We start from the raw sequence: 16,315 nt of genomic DNA on the forward strand, positions 1-16,315 counted from the left end.
GTAAATTAAACTATCTGTGTCGGTGTACAATAATTTTGAAGTATTTACATAATTTTTAAGCACATAATTGTAGTGAAAGTCGTAGATATAAATTTTAGATAAATCTAATATACTAAACCCTACATAGATTGGCTTGTTGAAGCAGACTCTAGCTTTTTTAAGTTCAACTATAACCATATCCTCATCAAAAATTGTAAGGCTGTGGAAGTTTGGTCTACATACTAAATCTGATACATTGTATCGACCTTGCCACTTTGTTCTTAAATATATATCTTTGTACTTCCTTACATTCTCCATCGTCTTTCCGAAAACCGCATTATTCATTAATTTATAAAAGTTTTTTTCGAACTCATTTTTTGCAAGCTTTCGGCATTCAGTATTTTTATCGATATATGATTTGAGCCAGTCTGATTGTTCAAATTTCAAGACTCGATGTATTTTCTTAAGAACTAAACCTAAATCTAAACATTGTTTTAAATCCTTATAGTGAATTACATAATTAGTCTTATCATACAGAGTTGTTGTTAATTTTTGTTGTTTGCTGCCAGGTGGTATAAAATGTTCTGGGCATAAAGGTAGATTTTTGTGTAGATCATGTAATTTCTCAGGATAGTGTAGATCTACTTCAAGGATGTAGCCTACACTCTCATCATCATTGAAAAACTGATCTACATCATCTACATTTTCAACCCATTCGAATTTACCTTTAGGTAATGACATACTCATCGCTGCGCCATACAAATTATTTACATCGTAGTACATCAGGTATGTTTCAGGGTTGCTTGAATCAAAATCTTTGCCCATGTACCGGTTGTTAGCTTCAGCGTGTCTATTAGCACACATCGATACCCCACCGCGAACACCCTTCTCAATGAAAAGAAGCATCTCAGGATCAGTTAACAGTTCAAGTTCTACTTCAGTATGCTTTAACATTGCAGCGTTTGAAAGGCCTGGTGCTGTATAAAAATGTAATGCATCTAGATTGTATGTTTTAAAGCAACTACGTCTAAAGTTTTCAAAAACATTAGCCAAGAGGAGGACATCAGTCTTCAAGTATAAGTCCGAGTACTCTCCAAGCGTGTTAATATTAAATTCATTCCAAACTACTTGAGCAAAAGTATAATCATCATCAGAAATAGTTGAGCTTGTTAATTTTGAATAAAATGAATCCTGGTCAGGTAACTGTGTCTCGTCTAGTCTGTCAATACTATCAATGTACTCATACGGAAATACACCCTTACGTATTGCTAATTTGAATTTGTCAGGGTCAGGGTAGTGTAGTCGCGTAATCTGTTTGTCTTTGTCATCAAGGTATGAAGCTAATTTCTCTAAGCTGGAGGCCATGAATCTAAAAGAGTCAATAAATCTTAAAGAGACTGAAGTATTTTTAACTGATTTTGTAAAAGAAATGTAACGCTCTTTATTGATTGGTAGTAATGAAATTTCACCTTCAAATACTATACTGTAGCTAAGGATTTAATTATGAAGTGTGAGTCGTTACCGGATAAATTATGAAAGACAACTGGGATAATGGTAGATTTTTGATAATTAACGTTACATGATTTATGAGCTGCGTTTCTATAGTTACCGGTAAAGTGACAATGATCATAGACTTTATCTGTCGTAGAAGTGATTGGTTTTTCACAAATGTGACACTCAGTTGCCTGGTTGTGTCTATCTTGTTGCTCTTTCGTTAATGGTTTCATTTTAATAGGATTCTTTAGAATTTTTTCAAAGTCAATAGCTAATGATTCTAATTGTTTAACAACCCAGTTGATACAATCAGGAGAACGGTTTAATTGGAATCTAGACAGTGTATTGTCATAGCTGCAATGCACATAGTAAGCAATACTGTGTGGAACATGTTTATGAACTATCTATTCATCATCTCCTGGGAGTTCGAGTGTGCATTCAAGATCCGCGTAAACTACAAACGGTACAGTATCTTTGGACTTAAAATCTTTGAATTTCAAAATTTTATTTTTTTCACTGGGAAATTCCATGCAGACTTTGTTAGTTTTAAAACAATCTGCTCGGTGTTCTAAATAACATTTTTCTAATTTGAAATGATTCAAACAACGATCACGAAGTACAATTTATGTCTTCCTAGAGTTATTTGACTTTTAATTAGTCCGGAAAGATTATGTATCCACGCAAAGTGATAGACAGACTCAATATTATCTAAATTATTGGTATAATTTACACTTTTTTTAATCATCAATAAATGAATTGCAGGTATTTTTGATTCAGAGTTACTTAAATATAATGGGATAATAGTGCTTTTTTCAGACTTTTTACCCGTGAATTCTGACTCTATACCATATACATTATTGCTAAGGTTATTCATTTTTTCAAATTTCGACACATCATTAAGTTTAATTGGAAATTGAATACCTTCATAATTTAATCTGACGCTGAAGTGATGATAACTTGAAGGGTCAGCTGGAACCAATACTGGTGGATGCAAGGCAGCGTTGACACACCACAGGAAGCAGAACTCATCATTGTTCTGGATGTTCGTAACCGCATGCTTCCTGATAATATCCTGCGGTAATCTGACGAAGGTGGAGTTTCCAACTTGGGTTGGTGCGAATCTTGAAATAGTCACCATCAAGCTGTTCGGTCCAAGCAGACTCCATCCGGAACCCTCATGTTCAAAATCTTCGATTCTTTGAAGTAATTTGTCGTATACATGTTGACTAAACCAATCCTGAAGAGATGTGGCAGGGAGAATCTCACGGCATTTAGTAATAAAAGATTTCCGCTCTTCAATATCTTGTTGATGTTTCCGGAATGTGCAGAAGAATTCCACATTCACTTTCAACCCTGCCAAATCTCTCAACGCACTCTGCACCTTGTTAATGATGGTGTCCCGTGAGGCCTGGAGGAATGCTGCTGAATCTTTGTGATGCTGATTGATAACACATCCAGTCTGGATGTTGCCAGCAAAAGCATTCTCCAAGTCCTTCCATTTGACTCCTTGGTTGAGATCTCCACCAACAACTAGGTTACCGAGTCTGGAGAACTGATCGGCAAACCAGTTGAGTTGGTTGATGTGTGCTTGAACACTTCGTCTCACTTGAATTGATGTTCCAGGATCGAGTAATATAGTGTTGAAGTACTGGATAGTTTCATTGCACACCCTTAAACACCTTTGACGATGATTATCAGTGAGCTGCTCTCCTAACAGATCAGCATATGAGACAGCAATAGTGTCCACCAAGTTTTTGAGAGCCTCAATGAGGTTAGGTTGAGCCATCTTGGGAAGACGCACACTTCACTACTGTCTGTTTACACAATATTGAAGGTTATGCACACTGTTTATAGGTTATATACACTGTTTATAGGTTATGTACACTTTTATAGGTTATATACACTGTTTGTAGGTTATATACACTGTTTATAGGTTATGTTCACAATAGTTTATACACACACTGAATTTACACGATAGTTTTTGGTACACTGGACTACAGTTTATGCACACAATAGTTTTTGCACACTGGACTATACTCGCGTACTTCACAACACTAAACTTCACTATATTTTATATAACACTGAATACTGTTTAATCAAGAGATATGTACTTCGTTTTTTATGAAGTACGCTCTCAGCGAGCTGCTTATATAGGCAGAAAATACTGCGTAGTTACCCCCACTCCTCTACCTCGAAACCGGTTTGATGACGTCATCTACTGCGCAGTAAGAAAATTCTAGAACAGAATGAGTCATCTACTGTGCAGTTAGAAAATTCTAGAACAGAATGAGTCATCTGGTTCGTGGAAATTTCCCCACCCCTTTCACAAAACAAGTCTAAACCTGTCTGATGACGTCATCTACTACGCAGTTAGAAATAGAACAAAGAAAACTACGCAGTTACGCGACCTTGAACAGGTTCAAACCTATCTGATGACGTCATCTACTACGCAGGAGAACAAAGAAAACTGCGTATGACCTTGAACAGGCTTAAACCTAAGGTTGACAAAAACCTCACCAGATGGTGTATCTTCTCGCATGTACTCGTCATACATGCAGTTTGAATATATTAATCTTTTCGGAATATAAACAATGAAATGCACCTGTGATCTAAGCAACTATAGTTGATGGTTAGATCACAGGTGCATTTTTTAACAAAATGGTGAATTCACAATTCAAAATGGCGGATAGCGGTCACCAGATGGCGGATTTCAGATAGCAAATTCAAAATGGCGGATTCAGAATGGCGGATTTCAGATAGCAGCCACCAGATGGCGGAAATCTGATTCAAAATGGCGGATAGCAGCCACCAGATGGCGGATTCAAATGGCTGATAGCAGCCACCAGATGACGGATTCAAATGACGGATTCACAATTCAAAATGGCAGATAAATTTTAAAAATGGCGGGAAAATGGCGGACAGTAAGATGGCGGCGGAATTCACCACCAGCGCCACCTGCAAAACCTCGACCATATCCTCAAACTGTCGGTAAAACAGGTCACCCATACCCACAGATGATACCCGCCACGAACCTACAGTCGGTTATGCAGATCCCTTACTACGGATACGAACCCACAAATCTGTTTTACAACAGAGTCAGACCCCCTGTTTAACTACTTTCATGGAATTAAAATTAAAATAACATTAACAGAAAGAAATATTCAACGATTTTATTTCAAACTGGAATTATAATTTCAAACCGGAATAGTGTGCAATTTTAAAAGTCAAAGTTTTTATAATGATAAATATATAATACTCAGAAAACGAGTGCAGAAAACTTAGTCAAGTATAGACCGCTATCGATAAGGAACTTCAAAAGTACACAAATTTAGTTTTTTGAAAAATGTAAAAAGCTGAAAACTCAGGTAGTTAGAAAAAGAATCCTACTATATTTCTGAAAACATTTAATCAAATGTTTTTAGATGTGCTAAATATAATTATCACTTTTATATATAAAATAAATCAAATCGAGTTCGTAAAAATATTACCAAGTAATCATACATATAAAATAAAAAGCAATTTCAATGTTGGCTTATAAACCCCCATTTCTTAATAAATTTTTCATACATGGAAAAAAAAATATTGACTCAACGATGGATGTTCTTTAAAAACTTACCGCCAATTTTTCATGTAGCTGATTTAATTGTTGATCGACAATTGGAGTAATATCAATAACAGGGTCGGATTTATTTCTTAATATACCTTCATTGGCATCACTCAATTCGGAAGCAGTTTCTTGATTTCGAGGTGCTGGTACAATTGGCCTTTTTGATGAAATCAGTTTTTCAATTGCTTCCTTTGTTTCTAAAAGAACAGATAAAAAAATTATTAACAACACACTGTCGATACAGCAGTAAATGGCCTTTTATCATAATAACAAATATAGTATAAAAAATATTTTATATATATTTAGTGAAATAAAAAATTTTTTTTACAATATTACAAATGTTTGTATAGAATTTGGTAAAATACATACCCTCAACATATATCAGTAAGCCTTTCTTAGGTGAGTTATTCTCATACATAATCCAATGTTGTTTACTTTTATTGTATGGTAGCTTTAACTGCTCATGATTATATACCAATGACAATGGGATCGTGTCGTATTTATCATCATCTATTAATTTAATATAAGCGAACATGCTTATAATTTTTGTAATGCTGAAACATCATGAATAAATAATTAATTATCACATTCAAATGAAGTACTTAATATAACTTATAAAGGAAACTAGTATATGCATGCTACAAAATTCTCAATTTTCTCGAGTTTTTGTCAAACGTAATAAATAAAACAAAATTTATTTTAAAACTTTAGTGCGAATGGGGGCAAAAATTTTTGACTTCTTGTAGATAAAGATTAAATGGAAAATTTAATTTCTCGAAAATAATAATCTGAATTTAAAATTTTCTTATTTTTGTGAGTAATAAATGAAGCTAAATTTGTTAGTGGTTTAATTCTTAGATATTATTTTTTATATAAATTCATCTCAAGTATAGTGAATAATTAGGCACTTGTTAATTGTTAAACGATGACGTACAGAAGTCCAGAAGAAAAGATGGAAATTTATTGTGCTTTAGTGGAAGAACAGAATATTCTTATAAATTTCTATATAATCAAATATTTTTAAATTGTTTTTACACGGAGACTATAATCAGCAATAATTAATGTGACTACAAAATTCACTTAAAGTATCAATGCTCAAGTACACTACAGCTGAAAAATTACTTATGAAAATATAAAATTACAAGTTACATTCTTTTAAACCGTTAATACTCATTAAACTATTGTTTTCCTCATTAGGAAAGAATTTAATTTTTTTATTTGAAATTTTCAGCTAAATTTCAGCTATTGTTACTTTTTCTTTCAATATGGATTGTACATATTGATAATTATAAATATTTGAGTTGAAGATTTTTTTAACGGAACCTATCTAATGCTATTGGTCTATTCGGAGAAACTTGTAAGACTATGTAACTTAATAATTTCTAATTGCTTCAATTAGTTATTTTTAGAATTATAAAATACAATACATTTTAGACAGAAGCGAATATTATTAATGCGAATAGAAATAATTTTTTATTTCTTCGTTAAAAATGTATTTAAAAATTTAATTTCACTACACATTTACGCATATTAAAAAAAAAAACTCGTTATTTCTTAAAATAACATAATTTAAAAAATTTTCTTACCGATTGTAATTTATTAAAATATTAATGATCTTACATTAAATTTCAACCGCTTTTTTTTAAGGACATGGAGAGTATACTTACCAACAAATAATCCTAAAATTATTCAATAAGAAAATAACAGAAGATTTTTAATGGGATCTATTGGATTATACCGGTAAAATAGGAGTTTTGGATAAAATTTATAGCAACCTATTGCTATTAAAATCTTTCCACAGTTATTCATGAAAATTAAAAAATGTTATAAAACATTTTAATGACATATCTAACAATTAGAAACTTTTAACTATTGAAATATCATGATACTAAAGTCAGCAGACACCTGTCAAGTTTAAGGTTTTATTTTAGAAATAAATGAGTGGAAAAAAAAATATTTAAAAAATTTGTACTTATATTTTTTCAAATTATCTACAAACGCAATTTTTTTTTTATTCTTTTAAAATAATTTTTTCAATTATAAAAATCATAAAAATTGTTACATGTGTGCTAATTTCAGTATCATGAGATATCTAACACATAAATTTAATATATTGATAAAAGCTTTCTATTGGTGTTTATTAAATTGTATAGGTAAAACTGGAAATCCATACAAGAAAAAATTTCAACGAAAACTTATTTTTAATGCAGTTATTTGAAACAAAGAGAAGGTAGTTACATCACACTTTCGCGAAATTGAATGCACTTTATAAAAAACATTTTTTCAGAAGCTTAGTCATGCACTGGTTAATTATTCTAAAATCATCAATTTTAACTACAATCACAATGGAACAAAAGGTAACACTTTTTTACAATTAGTTAAAAACAGTACTTACATATTGTATCTAAGTCAATTTGTAGATAAATTTAAATCTGTTTCTCAAAACACAGAAAATTTTTAATTATATAAGTTCATTTATAAGGTCACGCAATAATTAAGTTAAAGACAATAGAATTGTAGAGGAGTTAAACACGTTACAAGTTAGACGGTCAACGAACAAGTGACTAGCTAAGTAACTTTTAGCGGGCTACCGGGTTGTAGCGCTTTGTCCCCACCACCTGTGGTATGCACTTGTCGCAATTCTGGCAACAATAAAGGCAAACGGTCGAGTACACGTTGGAAGTCTCTCGGTTTCTTTCTCGGATTAGCGCGATGATTCTTCAAAAAAGAAGACGACAATAGAGGCTTATAGCGGGTACTCGCTTGGACAGTGATTCCAAACGAAACAGTATTTATTGTTTGTAGCCAAGGATTTTTAATTAAATAATGATATAGTACAAAGAAGAGACCTATATAGAACAGAAATTGTTAAAAAAATTAAATTAGCCGATATCTAAAAATTTTTATAATTTTTTTTATTAAAAAAATAATTACAAAAAAATTTTTTTCATTTGTTGAAAAATTTAAAAACTGTAAATGCAATTTTTAAAAAATATTTTTTAATTCTAATTTAATCAATGATGCAAAATCGAAAAATCAAAAATTCCGGCAAACTTTATTATTATAAATTATTTTTAATTGTACTTACAGTTTATATAGATATGGATAGTGCTTACTTTCTAAAAGTATAAATTATTCTATTGATTTAAGTAAATTGTAGCAATTGAATATATTATATACATATAAAGTGTCAATTTAGCTGACGTGCCATAATTTTTAAAATATGCACTTGTAAATTTTAAAATTTTCTACAAGTGCATTTTTGAAAAATTATTATTTTTCAAATATTAATTTATTTATTTACAAAACCAAAATTATTAAATATCGTCGGTTGAATTTACACCCGTATGTATATGAAACCGTAAAATTTATAAGTGTATCAAATATTAAAGATTATAAATATATGGTAGTTATATCCGATAGAAATCGATCTGTTAAATTCTAGAAAATCCTCATTTCAAATTACCATAATTATTTCCATGATTTACTTGTTGTAACTGATAGAGAAAAAAAATGCAATTCCTCATTATCCCAAATACAATTAAATTAACGGAATATCAGGTTCGGTAACTGGAATCTATTGTGTTTTTGCAACTGCAATTACTTATGAAAAATCATAAATAATTATAGTTTTTATGTTGCAAATACTTTATAAATATCAATACATATCCCAAAAGTAGGTTAGTTATTACAATTAAAGTCCGATAGAAAAAGTCATTGGCATAAACTTATAAATACTTTTATGTTCATAAAAACGAAAACCAGGTATATACATAATTTGTACAACCAACATGAAGTTACAATTAGAAAAATTGAACCACTTAAAATTGTAAATACTGATAAAATTTACCATTTTGGTTTTTCCTTATTGAATCAAATAAATAACTTACTCGAAGCACCAGATAAAATCCAATCAAATTAAAAAATTATTACAATCGTATAGATTACAATATGGAAAGACCGTATAAATCTCAAATTTTCGTATCGACTGATAAGTAACAATACAATTCTTATCTGGACATTTTTTGATCCAGATAGATCTATCAGGATTTCTATGGAAATCAATCATTTTTTAACGGTTTTTTTCCACAGGGTAATGATTCCAAAATATGTTACTAAGCAGGACATTTCAGTAGCTGTAATTATTATACAACCATTTTGAATATGGCTTTTTGATATCGTTGATACTTTATTTTCGTGATCAAATTCAGAATGATCAAAGTATTTTAGTCGGTCATTTAATTGTTCTAAAGTAAAGTATTTCTTATCAATAAAATCACCTAATAATCCCACAGTCACAAAAAATAAATGCTTCGTGTCACCGTCAATAATAATAGAAACCCCTGTGTTTGCAAGATCAGTTAATTGTTCAATAATATTAGAGAGGCATTTCTGATTTCCAAATGTTTTTAAATCCGAGGTATATAATAATTGAGCTAAAAAAATGCTATCAACAGAAGATGAAAATTCAGGTGGTAAAGCGGCAATCGAGAAGTATAGTCCCCCAATTTTATAAATCCCTGCAGCTGTAGACAGTGGATTACCAACCTCAAAGTCATCGTAGTATAAGTACAGAGGAATAACAATTTTGTTTTCGTATGACTTCATTATATTTTTCCATACTTTTCCTTGATATAAACTAGAATAAACTGATGAAGTTTTTGATGATTCAACTTTGATATATTTTGTTATTTTTTCGAAAACATAAGGCAATTGAAAATAATGAAAAAGTACGTTTTTATCGATATTATTTGACTATAACATTTTTTTGTTAAAATTATTTTACCATCAACATTTCTATCATCATCTATTTCTCCAATATAAAATGATTCAGGCTTTATGAACAAGTGATTTTCTTTAAAAATTTAAATCTTTTATGTTCTGTTTCAAAACCTTCAAATACATTGAAATTTAAACATTTATCAATATTTGAATGAAACTGGATTGGAATAGAATTTTTTAATTTTTCTCCGGTATGACTTGTTATTAGTTGTAAAAGTTCAGAGGAATCTACAATTATATTTCAAACAGCTGAGCGAGTAATACATTTGCTGTTATAAAGTTTACCAATAAACTGTGTAGCTCTAGTTTTAAAAAAATTATCATCAGTTTTTTTGTCATTTTTAATTATTTTTCCACTATTATGTTTTTTTTTTATTGATTGATGTTCTTGCATTGTGTGTAAATTAGCAACGCTGCTACAGTTTTTAACAGGAACATTAATCAATTCATCCATAGAATTATGTAAAATACAATTAGTTATATGTTCATATAATTGAGATACATTAAAAAAAGTACGATGACATTTTTTATTAATACAGATATATAGAGGTTCACTTGAATGCGCTGCTTTTAAATGATAAATAAAATTATCAAAATTTTGTAAAACTAATGAACAAAGGTTACAACGCATTTTAAAATATTATTATTTAAATAATAATGTATTGTAATTTATTTTTAAATTAAATTTAGTTTACTTTTAAAAACGAAATTAACTTATGTGAATAACCTACACATTCTGATAAGGCCTATTTAAGGGGCTTTAAACATTACCGCAAAGTAATGTTATTTTTCTTCCAATTTTTAAGTTATTTTTAATTTTAATTTGACTCAATAGATGCTTTTTTTAATTTATTGATTAAAGTAAGTATGTGAGGAATTTTAGCATCGATGTTAGTCTTGATTTCATAAACTGCCCACTGAATTAAATAATAGATATGTTCGCCTGCTAGTGGGTACACCAAGTTGTATGAAATATAAATTTTCATAAGAATATCAACAGCTTTTAAAAACGTAGGAATCTTATACATTACATCATTCACCCACACAAAAACTTCTAAAATTTCGGAGTAATTTTTCCCGACAACTATAACAAATGGTTGAAACGGAAGTCCAATTTTTTTGCAGTCACTCTTCAGCTCACTGATGACTTCTTTAATCTTTCCAGGAATCTAAATATAAAATAAAAAATTTGAAGTTTATATTAAACTATAAATACATACAGACATAAAAAATTTACCTCAATGTGAACTAATAGACTTTTTCCTGCACCTTCGATGTTCGCCTTATAAAAGTTTTTGTTTTTTCACTTTTTAAGTGATTAATCTTACATTTGTTAGCCTTAGGGCAAATAAAATGAGGCAATAGTGAAAATTCAATGATATTTCTAGTTTCATCAGATAAATCTGGATTATCTAATAGTTTTTTGTTCTCTAATGCCTGCTGAGGAAGTAATTTTTTATCACTAATTTTATAAATCTTGTTATAAAATTGTTTCCAACCTACAAGTAGTTTGTCCTTGGTGACAGAATACTTTTTGTTAAAATCTTGTTTAATTAACTGGTAGCCATAAGACTCTTTTAGGATGGGCCAGAGCTTCAAAATGTCTGCAATGTCTTGAAAGTTTTTGTTCACATAGTCAGCTTCACGTAAATCGTAGGATAATTCCCAGTGTTTGTAAACTTCTTCAATCCTTCGTTCATGTAGGAGAATTTTTTGACTGTCACTGGCACTACTTAAATTATTATTTTGAGCGACTTCAATTTTACTCGGCACTGTTAAATTTTTTTCTAAATTATCAGCTCTTTTTATAAATGTTCGCATGTTCCGAAATTTGTCAACGAATTTGCCTTTTGAAACTTCTGATTTCAACCTTTTAGAATATTTTAACTTGACTGGAGAAACAAAAAATGTTTCTTTACATTCAGATGGAAAAACGCTTATTGTCTCTTGTGTAATTTGCCTCCAATCATCGTTGCTTAATAGGTTATTACGTTGAATCAGCTCTAAAATTATAATATCGATCAAAATAGTTAAGCAGCTAGAATCTAGTTCTTGAGTATGATCGTAAATTTTTAAAATCACCGCACCGTAAGGATGACTTTCTAGAAAACTTTTTAATCCGTTAGGAAAATATTTACTTTTGGAACAAGTTTTTTTGTCACTTGATTTCTTCACTGTATCAATTAATGTAAGTTGCTCCAAATTATCTTCATGTGATGAGATATCAATTATTTGATTACCAGATGAACTAATCTCTCGAAAAAGACCAGTAGAATCAAATTGCAGATCTCCCTGAATGATATCAATTAACTCGACTGCACCTGATGTAGAAGGCAAAGCATTAATGTCAGGAACTTTACTTTTTTCTACCTGTATAAACAAAAAAAAAAAAAAATAAAAGTATTATTAATTAATTATTTTATTTAAAAAAAAAAAAAAAAAAAAATAGTAAAAATTGGGTTTATAAATAGAATCAAAGCATTGTCAACCTACGAGTTCACGATATTTTTGTCGCAACTTTAGTCTTGTGCCCATAATTTTGACAATTTTTTCAAGCTCATGGCTATTTTCTAATAGCTCTTGTAAAATATTAATTTCAGTCATTCCATTTTCTGTACCGCGTTTGAAGTTTTATTTTGGAAAAAAGAAAGTGTACAATTAATCAAAAGTATTATTTTAAAACTCAACTAGATTTACTTAAAAGCCATAATCCGATACGCTGTAGTTATATCTTTTATAATTAAGTAGCATTTTTATTAGTATTATAACTAATAGTAGTATATTTTTTTATAACAATAAATCAACATTATTATAAAATATACAAATTTCATATTCAATAGCACATTTGAAAATTTTTTGTAAAAAAATTATTACTAAGCGACACGGATTTTAGGTTAAGAAATTTTTTTTTTCGTTCCAATGACTACATGAAATATAAAAAAAAAATTTTAATGAAAAAAATAAAAATAATAAGTCACAACCAGAAAAAATATAATTTCTTTAAGATCAATAGGCAAATAAATATTATAATAAAATAAATATAAAAGAAACAGAGGTTGGTCACAAAAATTCAAATGTAAACAATACTCTTACCTTCAAAAATAGGCCACAAATGCGACAAATCCCAGTCTTCCAATAATTGTTCCATTATAAACTTTTAATTATTACACTTCACAATAAGTATTATTCCATTTAAATAATAAGAAAAGACGCTTACTCGTTTTACCGGTCTGGAAATAAAGTATATAAACAATGTCTTGGAATGGCGAAATTTAGCGGGACAAAATAAGTGGCGACTATAGCGACACCAAGCGTAATTTACTTAAAGCGAGATTTGTTTATAGTTAACAAATCTTTATTTAAATGAAATAAATGAGTCGATTCATTTAAATAAACCAAAACGAAGTAGTATTTGATTCAAAGTAATATATATTTAAATTAAATAAATTTGTTAACATTAAATAAATATTTTTGATTCATTTCAAATAAATCTGCGTATTTGAATCAAACAAACCGTTTTCTCCGTGCGGGTTTGAAGATATCGCTTTTCTATGCTTTTGAGCTGCAAGAGCTCAAAAGTCTAATAGAAGTTTGATAACACACAATTTTTTTAATTTTCAATCCACAACTTTGGGACAAACGAAACGATTCTCACACTTTTCGCAACATTCGACGCAGTTTTTTGAATGCTTCAATTTACTACTAGACACGAATTAATCAAACCGAAAATTTTGAAGAAATTTGAAAAGTTCACTTTTTCCGTATTTTTTCATAGAATTTTTTCGCAGGAGGTTTAATTGGGCACTTCCGACGAAAATTTGAATTTTCAGCGGAAGTGCCCTAACTAAGCTCGAGTTAAAAAATTCTATGAAAATCAAATTTATCGTCTTACCCCAAAATATCTTAGGAAAGGCCTAAACACAGCTAATTTCAAAAGCGGAACTGAAAATTCCAATTTTATAAGGTCCATCAAGGAAGTTACATTTTGGCACACCCTAATATATATAAATATATATTACACCTAATATATATATATATATATATATATATATATATATATATATATATATATATATATATATATATATATATATATATATTTATATTTATATTCATATTTATATATATTAGGGTGCTTCATTTGGGACGACTATTTTTTTTTTCGTACTCCGTTGACGAAATATAGTAGTTAAACAGGGGGCACATACCCAGTCGGTAAAACAGATTTTTGGGTTCGTGTTCCACAATAAGCTGTGATCTACATTACCGACCGTAAGCTCGTGACAAGTATCGTCTGTGGATATGGACGACCTGTTTTTACCGACAGTAGGTGTTGCCGGCGGTAGATATGTATGTCATTTTGAGGTTATGCGTGAGGTTTTTATCGAGGTTATAGGTGGCGCTGGTGAGGAATTCTGCCGCCATCTTACTATCCGCCATTTTTAAAATCTTACTATCCGCCATTTTGAATCCGCCATTTGGTGGCTGCTATCCGCCATTTTGAATTTGAGTTCAACATTTTGAGGTTAAAAAGCGTCCTCAACTATTAACCTGCCTTCGGCTCAGCCATAACAGATCAATAGTTCAGGATTACGCATTTGTAGTATGGTATATCCATGTTCTATATATTTAAAATGAAGTTATGTCAACTACTTGCGAGAAGGATTTCACGCAACGCCATCTGGTGACAGCGTGCATTACTTCTAACCGCGCAATAGATGACTCATTCTGTTCTAGAATTTTCTAACTGCGTAGTAGATGACGTCATCAGACAGGCTTGAACCACTACAAGGTCATATAACTGCGCAGTAGATGACTCATTCTGTTCTAGAATTTTTGAGTCTGCTATCTGATTTCCGCCATCTGGTGGCTGCTATCTGAGTCTGAAATCTGCCATTTTGAGTCTGCTCTCTGAAATTTACCATCTGGTGGTTGCTATCTGACTCCGCCATTTTGAGTCTGATTTCCGCCATTTCAAATTTTGATTCTGATTTCCTGCATTTTTGTTAAAAAATGCACCTGTGATCTCAGCATCAATAATAGTTGCTTAGATCACAGGTGCATTTCATTGTTTATATTCGGAAAAGATTAATATATTCAAACTGTACGTATGAGGAGTACATGCGAGAAGATACGCCATCTGTCGAGATTTCTGTCTACTTCTAAACAGGTCTGAACCTGTTCAAGGTCAGGGTAACTGCACAGTTTTCTTTGTTCTATTTCTAACTGCGTAGCAGATGACGTCATCAAACCGTTTTTGAGGTAAAGGAGTGGGGGGTAACTGCGTAGTATCCTCTGGCTATAAAAGCAGCGCGCTCAAGCCGTACTTCACAAAAACGAAGTACACGTCTCCAGTAAAGTACGAGCTGGTGGTGACTACAAGTTGAAGTACAAGTTCTTGGTGATATACATCTTCTACCTATCAGTATTACTAATCGTAAGTATTCATTTACTGTCTAATCAAAATATGAATTAAATGAAGAATCATTTAATCAACCATTACAATTAATTAAAAAATTTTTACAGCAATCAATCATGGATGTAACCAAGATAAATGAGGTTAATCGTCTTACTGGGATTCTTCCTGTTAAGAAAATGAACGAGTTGGAGTTTAATCGAGAATATAAGATTAACGGTATCAAAGCTATTACAACTGAGTATGGAACTAGGATTGTTGCTAATATAAACGATGAATTTAACATTTATCTACCATCAAGAACTACTCAACATCTAAAAGATGATAACTTCATGAAGAGTTTGAATGAATTAATAGATTCAAACTATCTGTTCCTGCGTTATCATGGTGGAAAATATAATAAATTTGAATTTATTAATTCTAGTCTTGATGTAAAAATGACCAGTGGAATTATTTAATCAATAAAATATTGGATTTCAATATAAATAATTCATTGTTTTTATTTATAATTCCTCACATTTTTAATTTAAGATCAATATTTATAATTCAAATTCAATAAGTTATACTTAATCATAATTTTTTAAGTTACTTATCACAATGATAGTTTGAATTTCGCGCTTCTTGTACTAGAGCCATCTACTATCAGTTTATTCTTAGAGCGTGAAAGCTGTCAATTCATAAATATTAAAAAAATTTTCAAGTTATATATACATATATAGAATAATACATGACTTTTAATTTAAATAAAAGATAAATAATTATTATTAGTTTATAATATTTTGTTATTAATATTATTAATATTTATTTAAATTAAAAGTTATGTATTATTTGATAAACTAATATGGGGTTGATGTGCTCTGTATCGTCAAATCCAAAAATCTTCTATATATTTTGAAAATCAATACTCAGTTTTTATTTTTAAATGGTTATATAAAATAATGCATGACTTTTAATTTAAACAAATATTAATTATAAAATTTTAGAAAACAAAAACTGATTATTGATTATCATAATTAAAAAATCAAAAACCATTACGC

At 30.1% G+C, this 16,315-nt stretch overlaps 2 protein-coding genes across 4 annotated transcripts in view; one reads left to right on the forward strand and one right to left on the reverse strand.

Moving 5' to 3' along the window:
* LOC141525844 (uncharacterized) overlaps window positions 1-7,628 on the reverse strand; it is a 29,031-nt gene extending 21,403 nt beyond the window's left edge. The window contains exons 1-3 of the mRNA XM_074240512.1: window positions 7,476-7,628; window positions 5,450-5,634; window positions 5,090-5,277 (exon numbers count right to left, since the gene is read on the reverse strand). Of these exons, the coding sequence (XP_074096613.1) occupies window positions 5,090-5,277; window positions 5,450-5,615 (354 nt within the window). The 5' untranslated portion in view covers window positions 5,616-5,634; window positions 7,476-7,628. The remainder of the gene's footprint in view (window positions 1-5,089; window positions 5,278-5,449; window positions 5,635-7,475) is intronic.
* LOC141525843 (uncharacterized) overlaps window positions 1-16,315 on the forward strand; it is a 293,402-nt gene that overhangs the window by 256,887 nt on the left and 20,200 nt on the right. The gene's annotated exons all lie outside the window — the stretch shown is intronic.

The sequence above is a fragment of the Cotesia typhae genome, unplaced genomic scaffold, assembly GCF_013202065.1.
Source record: "Cotesia typhae breed Kobodo isofemale line unplaced genomic scaffold, CoteBio_Ctyphae contig_27, whole genome shotgun sequence".
NCBI classification, from domain to species: domain Eukaryota; kingdom Metazoa; phylum Arthropoda; class Insecta; order Hymenoptera; family Braconidae; genus Cotesia; species Cotesia typhae.